This window comes from Cervus canadensis, chromosome 28 (assembly GCF_019320065.1).
Source record: "Cervus canadensis isolate Bull #8, Minnesota chromosome 28, ASM1932006v1, whole genome shotgun sequence".
NCBI lineage: Eukaryota > Metazoa > Chordata > Mammalia > Artiodactyla > Cervidae > Cervus > Cervus canadensis.
This window is the reverse complement of record NC_057413.1, coordinates 22,772,317-22,789,372: the sequence shown is the minus strand read 5'-3', so window position 1 is coordinate 22,789,372 and position 17,056 is coordinate 22,772,317. Positions and strand designations below refer to the sequence as shown.

At 38.7% G+C, this 17,056-nt stretch overlaps 1 protein-coding gene across 3 annotated transcripts; it reads right to left on the bottom strand.

Annotated features, from left to right (window-relative positions):
- Positions 1-878: 878 nt before the first annotated feature.
- Positions 879-16,979, bottom strand: ZNF184 (zinc finger protein 184). Of its 3 annotated transcripts, none has more exons than XM_043450743.1 (6): positions 16,815-16,979; positions 16,112-16,249; positions 11,362-11,429; positions 7,897-8,023; positions 7,235-7,330; positions 879-3,837 (listed from the first exon to the last, which is right to left on the bottom strand). In XM_043450743.1, exons 2-6 carry the CDS (start codon positions 16,116-16,118, stop codon positions 1,877-1,879), a joined length of 2,259 nt encoding a protein of 752 aa, XP_043306678.1. In that variant the 5' UTR covers positions 16,119-16,249; positions 16,815-16,979; the 3' UTR covers positions 879-1,876. The 3 variants fall into 3 exon arrangements, with proteins under 3 accessions (XP_043306678.1, XP_043306680.1, XP_043306679.1); XM_043450745.1 differs by lacking the exon at positions 16,815-16,979 and adding an exon at positions 16,475-16,774; XM_043450744.1 differs by lacking the exon at positions 16,815-16,979 and adding an exon at positions 16,567-16,774.
- Between the last annotated feature and the right edge of the window lie 77 nt (positions 16,980-17,056).

Sequence of the window (17,056 nt, the reverse complement as noted above, 5' to 3'; positions counted from 1 at the left end):
GAACAAAGTAAAATCTTTCAAGGTTAGTGAGAAATTCCCAAATAAATTCTGTTCCCTCATATGGGAATCAGTGTGGTAAAAGAACAAGAGTCTTCTTGTTCATTCCAGACAAACTCTGGTATTTTCTATTTTGGGATCTCCTTTGAAACAGGAGGACCCTTCACCTGGATATAGAAACTTCATTTCCTCATGCTGTGGGAGTGGCTCAGATTCCAACCAAAGTGTATCCTATAACCTAAGATCCATTCCTCTCTGCCAGTGTCTACCTCTCTGCTGTGGAATAAATAAAATCCCTACATAAGGGAAGCCTTGAGAAATTAAGAAATACCAAGATGACATTTCTTCAAGGATGTTTCAAAACAACAACAGAAAAAAGTCCTGCGATTTAAATGGCTACTTTATTTCCTGAATTCTGTTCTTCACTGCCTAGCATCTTCATTTAAGGAAGTGACAAAAATCTGATGCAGCTCACTGGCATTATATAAGCAAAAATAACGATTTTTTTCACTTGAAGTGAGCTACAGCAGTCTCTCCCCCAAACCTCCTTTGTGGGAAGAGTCTGGAACCCCTTTATATAAATAACGATCAATTTCAGTGCTACCTTTTGTTCTCAGAGCTCCCCATTCTCAAGGCCAGGCTAGGAAATTGTCAATTGCTCCTAAAAAAGCTGACCACGTAATCAGACTGTATCTGGAGAAAATATGAGGGCCAATCTCTTTATGGCTAGATTCACATTTATTTCTGGCTCAAATGTTATTTTGACCAGGGTTGTCACAAATGGCCATGCAACCAATGGGCCACCCATCTTCAGGAGTGTCACTCACTGCCATCTACTTATGGTATCAGGTGGCCAAGGAAAAGCAAATAAAATGACCATTATTTTATACAGCCATTTAATTTCTGCACTTTGGTAAGGAAACAAATTGACCTTACCTCTCTAAGTTTGAGAATTCAATTTACAAAACAAACTAACAGTCAAAGTTACATTATGTGTATGCAATAGCTACCTGTGAGCTTCTAGGAGTAGCTACAAGGAGGTACTAAGGGAGTGAGTACTGAAGTCTAATCCAGTTGTTTTTACCAGGGTACATATTAGGAGTTTAAAAAAGATACTGAAGCCTGGACCCTACTTCCTAGGCCAATCAGTCACTGGGGGTAGAGTCTTGGCAACAGAATTTTATAAAGTTACTTAAGTGATTTCACTATGTAACTAGGGTTAAACAGCACAGGTGTAAGCTGTAGTAGAGGGTCTATATAGTTGTGATAAACTTCTAGAATGTTAAAACATACCAGAACAGAAAATAATAGGAAGATTTAATACCTGTACTGACTTAATGAGCCATTATATGCTCCTGAATTGTTAATTTGAGGGTATTTTACAATTCTTTTTATTAGGAACCAGGTACTTAAAGAACTTGAATGTGTCAGAACAGGAGCATAACAGACCTCCAGTCTACTTGCTGAAACATAAATGCTTTCTATTAGCAAAACATGCATAAATACATATACTCTAGATGCAACACAGCAAAATGCTGATGGGTAATAATCCTATTCAAGAATATATTGTGAACATACAAAACTGAATATAAAACTCTAAATGACCTCCGAAATGACCTATTCCAAATCCCTCAGTTCACAGAGGAAACTGAAGCTTAAAATGGCTGAATTTGCCAATGTCACAAAATTGCTTAACAACATAATCGGATTATTTCAGCCCAATGCACTTTCAATTCCACAGCACAACAGCGAAAAGTAAAAGTATTTTCGGCAGTTTCTCAATCCACCCTGATTCTTCTGTGTTGAACAAAAGGACAAACCAGAGTAAATGCATCCCCGAATAAATGCATCCCCTATGTTTAGGGTGATCCTAGAAGAGTCATATGCCAGGGTGCAGTCTCTGATGTTTGTTGAGAGCAGAACGGTATCTGAAGGCTTTTCCACAATCATTGCATCCAAAAGGCTTCTCTGCTGAATGAGTCCTCTGATGCTGAATGAGGTAAGTGCTCTGGCTGAAAGTCTTCCTGCATTCATTACAATTGTAAGGTTTCTCTCCAGTATGAGTATTCTGATGTTCAGTCAGATGAGTGCTCCGGCTAAAGGTTTTGTCACATTCATTGCACTTATAGGGCTTCTCTCCAGTGTGAATTCGCTGATGCTGAGCCAGATGGGAGCTCTGGCTAAAGGCCTTTTCACACTTATTACAATGGTAGGGTTTTTCTTCTGTGTGTGTTTTTTGATGTTGAGCAAGAGATGAACAATGTCGAAAGGCTTTGCCACATTCAGCACACTCATAAGGCTTTGCTCCTGTGTGAATTCTCTTATGCTGTGTAAGGTGTATGTTCTGGTTGAAGGCTCGCCCACATTCATTACACTTGTAAGGTCTTTCTCCAGTATGTATTTTCCTATGCTGAATAAGGGATGAGCCGTAACTGAAGGTTTTCCCACATTCATGACACTGATAGGGTTTCTCACCAGTATGAATCCTTTCATGTTTAGCAAGAGATGAACTTCGAATAAAGGCCTTCCCACATTCCTTACATTCATAAGCTTTCTCTTGGGTATGAGTTTTCTGATGTTGATTAAGGTTTGAGAGATAACTGAAAGCCTTTCCACATTCACCGCATTCAAAAGGCTTTTCTCTGGTGTGAATTCTCCGATGTTGAGTAAGGGATGAGCAGTAACTGAAGGCCTTTCCACATTCATTGCATTTGTAAGGTTTTTCTCCAGTATGAATTTTGAGATGTTGAGCAAGGGATGACCAGTAACTAAAGGATTTCCCACATTCAGCACAATCATAAGGTTTCTCCCCAGTATGTGTCTTCTGATGCTGAGTGAGGTTTGAGTGCTGACTGAAGGCTTTACCACATTCATTGCACTCATATGGTTTTTCCCCAGTATGAATCATATGATGGCGAATAAATGTTGAGGGTCCATTGAATGCCTTCCCACATTCATTACATTTATAGGTTTTCTCTCCAGTATGGATTTTTTGATGTTGAGTAAGGTGTGTGCTCCTGGTAAATGTTTTATCACATTCGTCACATTTAAAAGGTTTTTCTCCTGTATGGATTTTCTGATGTTCCATGAAGTGGCCTCTCTGGCTAAAGGCTTTTCCACACTCATTACAAGTATATGGTTTCTCACCAGTATGTATTCTCTGATGCTGAACAAGGTGGGTTCTCTGACTAAAAGCTTTCCCACATTCATCACACTTATAGGGTTTTTCTCCAGTGTGAATTCTTTGATGTTGAGTAAGAGATGGACCCTCAATGAAGCCCTTCCCACACTGATCACATTTGTATGGTTTATCTCCAGTATGAATTCTTTGATGGTTTATAAGGTTTTCGCTCCGGCTGAAGGCTTTTTCACATTCATTACATTTGTAGGGTTTTTCTCCAGTATGCGTTCTCTGATGGCGAATAAGAGCTGAACAATAAGTAAAAGCTTTCCCACATTCATTGCACTTACAAGACTTCTCTTTTTTAACTGCGTTTAAATTCTGTTTGACACTTGGTTTAGTAGAGGTCTGTTTTGGAGATATTTTTTTGTGTGTTAAAAGGTCTAAACTCACATTGATCCTTTTTTCAAAGTCATTATGTACATGTGCTCGCTCCGAAGTTGGTATGGTCTTTTCAGTTATTTTTATTTCCCTTGGCAGTGTCTGTTCATTTGCCTGCTGCCTCTCTGGACTGCCTTTGGATTCACAAGTTTCTAAGAAGTTGGTGCTCCAAAGATCATCCCTTTTGTGTTTTTCTGCTACTGCCCCTGGAGATGGCTCTTCTCCAGAAATGTCCAGCTCTGAGGCTGTTATGCTATTTTCTGGTCTTGTCACCCAGTCTGAAAGAAAAAGAAAATGTCAGCATTATCTGAATTGAGGGGGGAAAAAAAAAAAACAACAAAAAAAGTGTTACTGTGGGGATGACCTAATGCAACTAAAAACAAAGCCCTCAGGGAATTCTGAGAACTTTCAAATACAGCCCTATTATTTGGGGAGAAATTTGGAAAGAGCTAAGGAGAATGATAAATAAAATATGAGAGCAGCAAGACACTGCCTAATTTAATTTCACAGATAATCTCTACCAGGAAGGGAACTCCACTTAAGGTGACAGTAAATTTAGAGAGTGAACACAGACATAGCTAAGAGGAGACAAGATGGACTGGATCTAAAAAGGACAGTCTGAACAGGGATTCCTTGCCAATGAACAACAAAACAAAAATCTAAGAACCATGATTTCAAGATAAGACAAACAGAAGATATGACTTGGGCTCCATGGTTTATAGCCTAGAAAACTGAAGCAGTAGCTGTATCACTGCTAGAAATGAGAAAGTTGTAAATAGTAAAGAAAATAATTTAGGTGGAGGAAGAGGACAAGGTCAATCCTAGGCATTTTCAGAATTAGGAAGAGAAAAGAACGACTACACTATAATGGTGTTTGAGGGGATGGAAGATGCCAAAAGTAGCGGAATAACTAAAATGTTCAAATATAGGATAGAAACTATCAGCTCAAAAGAGGAAGGAAAAGAATAGCTAAAGATGTAAGAATGTATGTGAAAAAAGAGCAGTGATAAGGAAAGATCCTTGAGTGTTTCGTGTAATGGATGAATAATAAATACTAATGAAAGAAAGCAGTTTTCAGCAAACAAGCAAAAGAATATAAGAAACCAGAAAAGTACATAATCAGGAAGTAGAGTTACACTATTCTGCTGAATACTCTGGGATAGTTTGTCTTGTACCAAGACAAGAAAGATGACAGGTTAGTCAATGTTGGCAGATTTAGTAAAGAAAAAAAGGCTGTATTTAAAACAGCATTTCTTTGGTTCCACCAGTAACAGGAAGGTACAGCAGACCCCCAGCAAACCCTGAATCACCTGCCAGCCCAGCTGTGATCATCACCATGATCACTGCAAGCATGAAGAGCAGGGCAGGGAGCCAGAGCTGCCTACCATGCTCTCCATACCTGGAACCATGGGTAATGGTGTAGCACCTATCAGCAAGAAGGGCAGGCAGCCTCATAACAGCAATATTTCTCTAGCAGGGACAAGAAGATTAATGCAAAACAAGTTTGGGGGGGAACAACCAATCAATATAAGAAATGGATATGTTTTCCACAATGCTAAGAAGGATATATTTGTATAGTGAACGAAAAGCAACCAGTCGTGTCCAACTCTTTGCGACCCCATGGACTAAACAGTCCATGGAATTATCCAGGCCAGAATACTGGAGTGGGTAGCCTTTCCCTTCTCCAGGGGATCTTCCCAACCCAGGGATCAAACCCAGGTCTCCCACATTCCAGGTGGATTCTTTACGAGTTGAGCTACAAGGGAACTACTACTTGTACGGTAGATAACCATAAAAAGTATCTCCTGGAAGTGCTTCACAGGGAAGGATATGGAGACCAGGGAGTCATATGCTGTTAAAGGCAAAAAGAGTGTAGAAGTGACTGATCTTGAGCCAGGTTGGAGTTCCAGATGAACTCCAACATAAATATATATGCAACAGACTGACCAATATTATCCACATTGTCATACTGTGACAATGCAATAACCAAGAGTAACCAGAGTATCAGGAGTGGGGTAATGAATGAAAGATTGGAGAAAATTCCAGAAGGCCAGACTGAACAGTACCACTCCTACCACAGGAAGCAATTTTCACTTTACTATACAGTATGCAAAGACAATGGGCAATGACCACAGTATATTCCGACACCCTGTGCGTGGAGAGATAAGAGAGGGTGCTGACATTCAGGTTGCAAAAGAACAAGGTAGACTAGTAAGACAGAATATGTGTGCATATATAGATAGATAGATAGGTAAATAAATAAATATCTGTATCTATATATCTCACAATCCTGCAGGGGCCAAGTCACCAAGACAGCTTAGAGAAGATGCTAATTAAGAGGACAGGAAAATGATGCAGACAAGGGCTTGGGCCAGTGGCCACCTCATTGTTAACTTTCCAAAAGTTAACAAACTGTAAACACAAGTTATTAAAGCTCTTATTTTTTTAAAAATTTGTTTTTCAAATTGTGTTCCATGAAACCATCTTTTAAAAGAAAGAATTTAAAGGTGCAGTATAAAAAAACAAACAAACCAGAATCATGGTTAGGAGGATGGGGGAAAGAATTGTTACATTCTATGCAACTCTTGGAAATTCATAATTCCTGACTATGTAAAGAAAAAAAAAAATCTCTGAGTGGTTCTCTAATAAGAAACCTGCTAAAGGACTTCCCTGGTGGCACAATGGATGAGAATCCACCTGCTAATACAGGGGACATGAGTTGGCTCCCTGGTCTGGGAAGATGCCACATGCCATGAAGCAAGTAAGCCCATGTGACACAACTACTGAGCCCATGCTCCAGAGTCTACAAGCCAACACCACAGTGGGAAGCCTGTGTTCTGCAACAAAGACCCTGCACAGCCAAAAAAAACAAGAGAGAATGAAACCTGCTAAAATTTAGCTAATTCAGCACTTCCCAAATTTGAACACTGCATGCTTTTTTCCTCCCCATAAAAAAGGACCCCCTATGCCTACCTCATTACTTCTGAAGATATATTCCTTACCTAAAGTGTCTTAGTTTCTATATTTTTTCAGGGTCAGATCTTTGAGGAGGTCTCTCTGTGCAGTTTAAGAATCAAGGTTTAGAAGAAAGTTATTCATAATGTCAAGGACAGGACAATACTGTGTAGGATAAGAAGTCACATAATGAGATTAAGGCAGGAATAGGTATGAAAAAAAATGATGTCTACAGGTATGAAACTCACTTTTGCAGAGTTTGGTTGGGAAAGCAAAAAGGCAGACTGGATGGTGGCCAGATAGATTAACAGTGTTGAGTAAAGTATCTGGAATTTAGGCACCTATTTCTGTTTGAAGGTACTGGGGATGGAGCCTAGAGATCCAAAAAAAAAAACTGTAAGGACTGAAAAGTACGAATAATTATAATACTTGGGTCCCAAAGGAGGTTGAGAAAGGATAGAATCCAGATTCCATGTCAAGAAGTTGCTTTTAGAAAAAAGCAGGAAGAACACGTCCTTTGAAAGGAGTATAAAAATGTATATGTATTCACATGTTGAGACATTTAGTGTTTTGACAACACATGAGAGTACAGATGCCTTCATTCTCCACAACAGACACTTTAAGGAGAGGCAAGTACATCTACATTTCAGATGTAAAATCCTCTCATCAGGCTGGTGGTCAGAGTTAACAACATTCACCTGCCAGGTATCCATTACTTACCTCCAGGGGTCCCTGCTGGGATGCTGGGCTCCACAATCCATGGCTCTGTCCCTTGCTCTAACTGGGAAATCACATCAGGTTTGGAAACTTGGAGTCCTATTCATTGGAGTAAAAAAAAAAAGTTACCTTTCTGTGGTGAGAGAAAAGTGCCCTCTCAGAGTTCATTCTCATCGCTTTGTCTTTAGAGGAAAGAAGAGGTGGACAAATCAGACAGAAGTAAAATATATACAAAGCTTCGATGTCATATGTTCCCAAATGTGGTATAATTTGGGAACTGATCTGGGTTCAGAAAGATTATTAGTTTGTCCTTCTACTTACTAGACAGTGAAAGTGAAAGTCACTCAGTCATGTTCGACTCTTTGTGACCCCATGGACTACACAGTCAATGGAATTCTCCAGGCCAGAATACTGGAGTGGGTAGCCTATCCCTTCTCCATGGGATCTTCCCAACCCAGGGATCAAACCCAGGTCTCCCACATTGTAGGCAGATTCTTTACCAACTGAGCCATGAAGGAAGCCTACTAGAGAGTAGAAACCTTTTCAAAACCTTTCGAACTTTAGAAGTCTTTGGTTCCTTAACTGAAAGGAAAAAACTCACCTAAGTACGTGAGTTCCCTCCTCCTCCACACCTCCAGATATTAACTCAGAAAAGTCATCCTTACCTATAGAGACCAGATGTGTATAATTCTCCAATGTCACATCCCTGAATAAACCTCTCTGTACGGGATCCAGCTGTTTCCATTCTTCCTGGGTAAAGTCCACTATCACATCCTTGAAGGTCACTGACTCCTGGAAGACCAGACATATCTCTGCTTAGCCATAAAGCATTTACCTAGAAAAGGGGCAAATTTAGCTATAGTGATAGAAGCAAGGGAAGTTCTGGGCTATCTGAGAAATGATTTTGATAATTCTTCCTTTGCAAAATGAATATAAAAACAGAACCTGACTCATAGGATTACTGTAAGAATTAAGCAAGAAATGTTTGCTATCAAATGCTTAATTTAGGGTCCAGCAAGTGCTCAGTCAATGTTGACTGCTATTGTATTGATCTTCACAATTATCATCATCATCATCTCTGTGTTCCAAGATATCTCAAGTATCAAGAGTAAACCTACTAACATCAATAATACATTTTACTACTATAAGTGCAAGAACAGCCAAAAATGTGTTTTAAAGAGTCTGGGGAGGGGACTTACCCTACCACATTTCAAAATATATTAAATAACATAGTAAAGTATACTGAAAGATAAAACAGACTGGTCTAGTATGGAATAAAACTCAATGAAAAACAGATAACCCTAAAATACATCTTTGTTTATAAGAACTAAATGGGATTAAGCAACTTTCAAAGTAGCTTTGAGAAGGTGGATTAGTCACTAAATGGTGTCATAACAAATAACTGTCTATTTGAGAAAAAAATAAACTGAGTTCCCTACTTCATGGCCTCACAAAAATATCTGCTGGATTAGGCATTAAATTTTAAAGAAAAAGCAAAAATAATAGAATAAAAGACATAAAAATACTTTCATAAGCTTGATATATGGAAAGTAAAAATTATGAGAGAGATTGACAGATAAAACTACATAAAATGTAAAGCTTCTGTAAAAAACCATAAACAAAATGCAACATTCTGAGCTCCTGCAAATAGCAAAATGGATGAAAGATGAACAACCTACAACAATAACAAAAAAAGGCCAACAACCCACACAGGTAATTCATCTAAGGCATTAAAACCATGAAAATATGCTCCATTCCAAGAAAAACATCATAAAACAATGAGATATCAGATTAGGGAACACGGCTGAAAATGCTCAGGTGTATTACTGTGGGAACAGAACCCTAATGCAATCCATCCAGGGGCAGTCTGCCAGGATCTATCAAAACTTTAAATGCATATATCATTCAAGCCAAGTTTGTAGCTTGTAGGAATTCATTCTCTAGAAACACCCTGGGATGCAAAAACATATGTAAAAATATCCTTGCAACATTGTTTGTGAGGAAAAAAGTAAACTTAAATGTCCGTTAATAGGACAGTGGTTAAAGAATTCATGGTACATCCATACCAAAGCAGTTCATGCAGACATTTTAAAAATAAAGTGTATCAAAAAATAAACATGCACAGATTAGGAAATGTATGTCATACTAAAAATAGTATACATGGTATTACACCATTTTTATTTTTATGAATAGAAAGTTTGTATGTTAATGCACAGAGAAAAAGCTAAAAGAATACACTACCAAATATTATCAGTGCAACTCTAGTGGGACTCAGAGGCAATGCAGGGGAACTTCCTGAGCAAATGAGTTCATTTTGTTTTAAAACAGATAAATTACTGGGACTTACAACCATGACAGAGCAACTGGACTAGCTTTCCCAGTGTAAACAACTATAAAACTCCACAATAGAACTGAAACAAGGGTTTTAGTACTTTGAACAGCAGACAGAACAGAACTGTGATCCCTAAGACAGAAAATCACATGAGCTCCTCAGATCCTTCAGTGTCCTGCCTGGAGGCATCTCCAGACTGCAGAGCAGGGAGCAGAAGCTGAGCAAGGCACAGTGGTCTTCCCGAACTAAAGAGACACAGGTGGCAGCTCAGGATTATAAACGCAGGGGATCTGCAGGATAGATACTAGAGACAAGGGAGATGCGCAGAGGAGCAGCTCCAAAAATCTGGTGTAAATACAATCTTCACAGGCAATAACAAGTTATCAACATGACACAACTGAACCCAGAGTTAAGATGGTATGAGCAATCAGCTCCCACCAACAGTTCCAATGCACCTTAGGAGCAGCAAAGTTTAGCCTGTGAGGAAAGAGTTAAAGCAGCAAGTCCCGTTTGCTCAATCTTTGCTCATTTCCAGGGACACTTGGATCCATGTTTCTGAACCTTAAACAAGCTCTGAAAATGAATGTTTATATAGTTAACGACTGACGAAGTTATTGTGTGTCTGGAATACTGGGGCAGGATGTACCAGACTGTCAGCATTGTTTAAAGTATACATGAAGATTTATGATGCACATGTGGTGCCCAGTTTGAGGCCTGCACCAGGACTAGTTAACAGCCACAAGGGAGCACACACCGATGTGATCAGCTCCCTTTTAAGAACTCTGGACTGAGAGACTCAAGCAGACTTCCTCGATGAGAGACATTTCTCATGTCTCTGTGGACAACAGCAAGAGAGAAAGTACAGCCTGATTTCTTTGGAGCCTTATAAGTATGTGTTTCCTTCTGATCCTACTGTATATCCTTTGTGGCCATGATCTCTATTCCTGAGTTATACTGCTGGGGTGGATGAATCATCCTAGCAAATCACTGAAGTAAATGGTGGTCACAGGGACCCTGAAAACACAGCCCAATAGTAAGACTACACTAGATCAGCCCTAGCAAAGCTTACAGTGGAAAACCAAAACTCAAAAAGATCAAGCTGTACCTCTGATGGGATTGACAGGATTGGATTTACCCTCCTGCATTAAATAACCAAAAAATTCCAGACAAAATGTATGAAACAAGTTTCCAAGGCACTGAATCTCAGATAACAAAGAACAGTGATCTCCATGAATCAGGAAGCAAATGAAGTGAGCCCTACAACTGCTCCAGCTTACTGCTTTAAGAGTTTCCAGGCAGGGGCGCAGGGAAGGGGAATTCAAGAGCCACCCTGTAGATTCTCTGAACTGAAAAGATAATGCTGAGTTTGAGGAAGTCAAGGTGACTAGAGTTCACAGGACAGAGTACTATATGGAAGGGAGTTACACAAGAAAGAAGCAATGAGAACTGCAGAAACTCTCCTAAACCCTCTGGACTACATTTATTTTTGTTGATTCTCCGTTTTCCATGGTACTCATTTCACCTTTTTAATATTTATATTTTTGTAGCAGTCATTTGGTCTATTCAGGTAAAATATCAAGTTTTGCTCTCTCATCGCTGGCAAATGGCAAGATGTAAGCAAGAAGTTAAGTGATGAATATATTAGTCAAGCTGGAGAGGCAGAGTTAGGAAGAAAGTGGTTGGCAAATGGGAGCCCAGAATGAATTGCCAATATTGGTTCTTAGATAAACACATGTTACACCAAAAGAATACACAATTCCTCTCTAAGGACTGAAATGTAAAGGAAATCTCAACTTACCTGAAAACTAGCTGATGGGAGTAAAGTATGTCCCCCTTGGAAAAGGGCAGACTCTGGAGCAGACAGATCTAGCGGAGGGAAAAGAAACTACAATGAATCCTGTCCAAGTTAGCTATAAAATCCACTTATTTTTTCTACATGAAAACAGCAGGAACTATACCATTTCCTTCTAAACACAAAAAACACAAGGTAACTGCTGACTAGGACCCTGGTACTTTCATCAGCAGACTTAGGAAGTAAAGAATTACTTTAAGCTTCAATTTTGCCCCTACATACTTATAGTCACTTTCATCATACAACTTAATCCATATTCTTCATTAAGTGATGCAAAATATTTCTGCTGCCTTCTGACAATGTACATGTATAAAGGGAATTTCCCTTTACATCCCTTTAACATGTATCCACTGTGGCTGTCTGGATGGGAGTTTGGTGAAGAATGGATACATTCCCTTTATACATGTACATATTCTCTGCTACATATAAAATATAAATTAACAATCAGATTACTTTCCAAAAGTCTCCCCCTCACTCTTTGAAACTTTGCTATTAATACAAATTAAATATCACAATGACATATACTTAGTTACACTACCTACCCACCAGAGTGTCTAAAATTCAATAGACATGGTCAGTACTACCTACTGGCAAGAATACAGAGATTAGAACTTCTGTACATTGCTGTGGGGCCAATCATTAGAAAAACTGGGAGTATATATGAAAGATATACATATACCTGCTCTATGACTCCACAATTACAGTCCTACGCATATACCCAGAGAAATGAGGAGTTATGTTCACCAAAAGACTTGTACAAGATTGTTCATAGAAGGTTTATTTATAATATGCCCAAATCAGAAAGAATCCAAATGGCTTTCAGCAAAATGGATAAACTGTGGTATATTCATACAATAGAATAGTATTCCAAAATATAAAAGGATGCTTTACCTAACAACATGGGTATATTCCATAAACAATATTAGCAAAATAAGACAAACACAAAAGAATACATACTATATGAGTACATTTGCAGGCATACCTCATTTTATTGTGCTTTACTTTATTTGCACTTCTTAGACACTGGGTTTTTTTTTTTTTTTTTCTTTTTACAAATTGAAGGCCTGTGGCAATCCCATATTGAGCTAGTCTAACAGCACCATTTTTTTTCCAACACATTTGCTCACTTCATGTCTGTGTGTCACATTTTGGTAATTTTCAACAATATTTCAAACTTTTTGTTATTACTGTATTTTTTATGGTGATCTGTGACCAGTAATTTTTCATGCTACTACTATAACTTCTGAAAGGCTCAGATGATATTTAGCATTTTTTAGCAATTACCTATTTTTTTTAGATTAGGTATATACATTTTTTTTACACATAGTGCTTTTTACACTTTTTACACTTAGACAACAATATAGTATAAACATAACTTTTTTATATGCTCTAGAAAACCAAGAAATTCATGGGATTCAGTTTATTTTGATATATGATTTATTACAGTGGCTGGAACTAAACCCATAATATCTCTGAGGTGTGCCTGTATATTAAATTCAAAAACTTAGAAGAGTGGTTACCTCTGGAGGGCTACTGACTGACAGGCACATAAGAGAGACTGCTGGGGCAATAGAAATATTCAGTATCTTAGTGTGGAAGGTAGTTACACTGTATATAATATATAAAAATTAATCAAGTGGTATGCTTAAGTTCATGCACTTAATGTAGTAACTTAAACATCAATAAACAAAATGAAAACAAACTTTGCTCTTGGGAGATCTATTCAGAGTAATGGTTGACATGAAAGTCCAATTCTCAAAAAGGAGAGGAAACAACAAAAGCAACAGTTATTCCAGGCTTCATTTTGACCAGTAATGGAAAAGAAATTTTGTAAAAGAAATCTTGAGGAAAAAAAAAAAAAAGATTTTTTCATTGAAGATTTTAACAGTAAGAGGAAATTTACACAGACAGATATGTAACCCCCCCAAAAAAACAAGTGAGACAACATCAAACTAAAAAGCAAAAGAGACAATTTGTAAAATAAAAGGACAACCTATGGAACAGTAGAAAACTTGCAAATCATGTATCTAATAAGTGGCCAGTATCCAGAATATATAAGGAACTCATACAAATCAATAGCTAAAAAACCCAAATGATCCAATTTAAAAATGGGCAGAGAACCTTAATAGTTATTTTTCCAAAGAAGACATACAAATGGCCGATGTATATGAAAAGGTCCTTGATATCACTAGTCATCAGGGAAATGCAAATCAAAACCACAATGAGATATCACCTCAGAGATGTTAGAATGAATATTATTACAAAGACAAAGAGATAAATGTTGGAGAGCATGTGGAGAAAAAGGAACCTTTGTCCACTGTTGGTGGGAATGTAAACTGGCATGGCTGCTATGGAAATATAAATATATACCATATTTTCTTTATCCATTTATCCACTGATGGGCACTAAGGTTGCTTTCATGTCTTGACTATTATAAATAATGCTGCAATGAATATGGGGTTGCAGATATCTCTTTGAGATAGTGATTTCATTTCCTTCAGATACATAGCCTGAAATGGGATTGCTGGGTTATATGGTAGTTTTATTGTTAATTTCTTAGGGAATCTCTGTATGGTTTTTCACAGTGGGTACACCAATTTATATTCCCACTAATGGGAATATACACATATATAATGCAATACTATTCAGCCATAAAATGGAAGGAAATTCTGTCATTTGGGACAACATGGATGGAAGGCACTATGCTAAGTGAAATAAGAAAGAGGAAGACAAATATTGCATGACCATATCAGTGGAATCTAAAAAGGCAGAACACAGAAAGAAATAGTAGAATGATGGTTTCCAGGGGCTGGAGGGTGGGGTATATAGGGAGATTTTGAATAAAGGGTATAAATGTTCAGTTATAAATAAGCTCTGATGATCTAATGTACAGCATGGTAATTATAGTTAACAATATTGTATTATACACTTATAAGTTGCTAACAGAATAAATCTTAAATATTCTCATCACACACACACACACACACAGAAAGGCAAATATATGTGGTGATAGATGTGGTTAACTAACCTTATTGTGGAAAACATTTTGCAATACATAGGTGGATCAAGTCATCCCATTGGATAACTTAAACTTACACAATGTCAGGATCAATTATATCTCAATAAAGCTGGAAAAAAAATTTTCTCAGCAATGCTTTGCAGCTTTCAATGTACAGATCTTGCATGTTTTTGTTGGTTTCTATTCTTGTTTCATATTTTGGAGGCTATGGAATTATTTTTATTACAATTTCCAATTGTTCATTGGCAATAGAATGAAGGACAATTGATTTTTTCATTAAACTTTTTGTTTTGAGATAACTGTAGATACACCATAGTTGTAAGAAATAAAACAGAGATTCTTTGTACCTTTAGAAAAAAAGAACTGAGGACAAATGTAAGGTATAGCTCAAACCTAAGTAAATAATATAAATAATGTTAAGATTTTTAGTGATATTAAACAGATCCAAGAAAAAGGACTGTATGATAGCAGTTAGGTTAAACCAAATGACTGCACAGCCAAACCTAAAGAATGTAAAGACAATGACAATATAAAAAAAGTCTAGAGGGACGTATCACAGGGCTCTGTCCTTACCCATAAAGTTGAAAAAAACAGTTAAAATACTGAAAAACCAAGTTAATATTAATTACTGATTACTCTGACAAGCTAAAATATTTGGCAAAAAAAATTGAACAATCATAATAAATAAATATGAAGTCCTGACATTAAGAATAAAAAGCAATTCTATTATACAAGGATGATGTAAATCTAGTTAACAGCAGTTTATGTAAAAAAAAGATCTAGGACTAACAGCAAAATATCGCTGATTTTTAAAAAGCAAATACAATGATACTGAACAGCAGAAATAGCCAAATCAAAAGAAATAGTACATCACACTTTAAGATGTTTTTCAAAGTACATCTAAATGACTATGTGTAGTCTTAGGCAATGCATTTTAAGAAGCTTGTTGTCATGCGGTAGAGTTTTTAGAGAAGAGGTCTAGACAGAACTGAAGCAACCTAGCACGCACACTAGATATATCACATAGAGACCCATCAAAGGAACTGAGGCTGTTTTACTTAGAAAAGAGAGAGAATTTGTGAGTAGGAGTTGGAAACAGCTGAATTCACATATCTGAAGGGCAGCAGTGTTAGAGAGCAGTCTCTTGCTTTGGAAGACTAAGAACTAAGATCAACACAGAAGTTACAAGGAAAGGCACTTCTGCCTAATATAAGGAACTAAAAAAAGAAAAAGCCAACAAGAGAATAGTCTGCACTCAAAATGGAGTTTAATACCTCCAAAGACTTAACAGATGTTAAGGCATAGACTTAACAGATGGCCAACACCCAGGGCTATTTCAGAACTGATTCTTGCACTTGATGAGATGACTACCAAGATTTTTTCTCACTGTAAGCTTATCATTCTAATTTTTAATAAATACAAGTCATGTGAGGATCACAGACATTCTGAATCATTACTCCTTTTCATTCCCCAATCCCAAAGCCAGGCAGAACTAACTCTTCCTCCAAGTCTCTCCCCATGATGTAATTGTTTCTTTTCTCGATCCTCATATATATAAGGCTTCTTTCTTTCACCTCTTCCAGCTCTGTCAAGTATTTAATCCTCAGGTCAGGACATTCCTTTTGCCATCATTATCCCACTCTCCCCTCCCCACCCCCGCCAAGTCATCCCTACTACCTTCCATCTCAGGCGCTCATCCCGTTCCTCTTGGAATCTGGACACCAGGGTTTCCCAAGCAGCGTATCTGGGTCCTCTTTCTGGAGTCCAGATGTCCAGCAGGAGTCTGAGCCCTTATACACGCTGAAGTTGGTTGCCCTAAAAGACACAAGATGGGGTCAGCGGCAACCGCTACACAATCACACCTTAAAAGAGTTTTGCACAGTGGTCAAGAGATCCTTGGAAAAGAGAAATGCCCAGAGAGAGCATTAAAGAGGCAAGTGGCACTCCCGCCACCGAACAAAAACAGAATGGAGATCGAGTACGCAGGTCTGGCCGCAGATCTGGCCGCAGATTAAAAAAAATAAATACCCTGCCGCCTACCCTAGAATCCGGCTAGAGGCGCCCATTTACTCGAACGGTTACCTCAGTGCACACTTGCGGGCTCACACCCCCGCGGGCTCAAGAAGACACACCTGTTGCGGAGCAGAGAAGCTGAAAGGTGGACAAACAGGGCGGGGCCCGGCTCTAGGCCTTCCTCCTAGGCCTGAACAAAAGAACAAAGCCCTCCCAGAGATCGGGGAGGAACAGCCCCCACACTGAAGCAGGCGAGGGGCGCCCTCTTCGAGGACTCCCCAGCTCCCTCCCGCAGAGGCCGCTCCTAGCCTAGAGTGAGAGAGGTGACGTCACGCGGCCGGAGGGCTGCCGGTTGCCATAGTGATACCTGGGCTTCCCTCTAGAGCGATTCCCTCACTCCGATCCCGGGTCCGGAAGCTCTGGGACAATCACCAAACCTAGTGAAGGGAGCCAAAGCAGCTGGACTTTTCCTTCGGCCAACCTCTTTTCATGCCTACAGCCGGCTTCAACGGCCACTTCCGGTCGAGCGGAGAGAACCCCACCCCCACTTACTAGCGGTAAACGGCGCTCCGAGGGCATGCAGGACTACGATTCCCAGAATGCTCCACG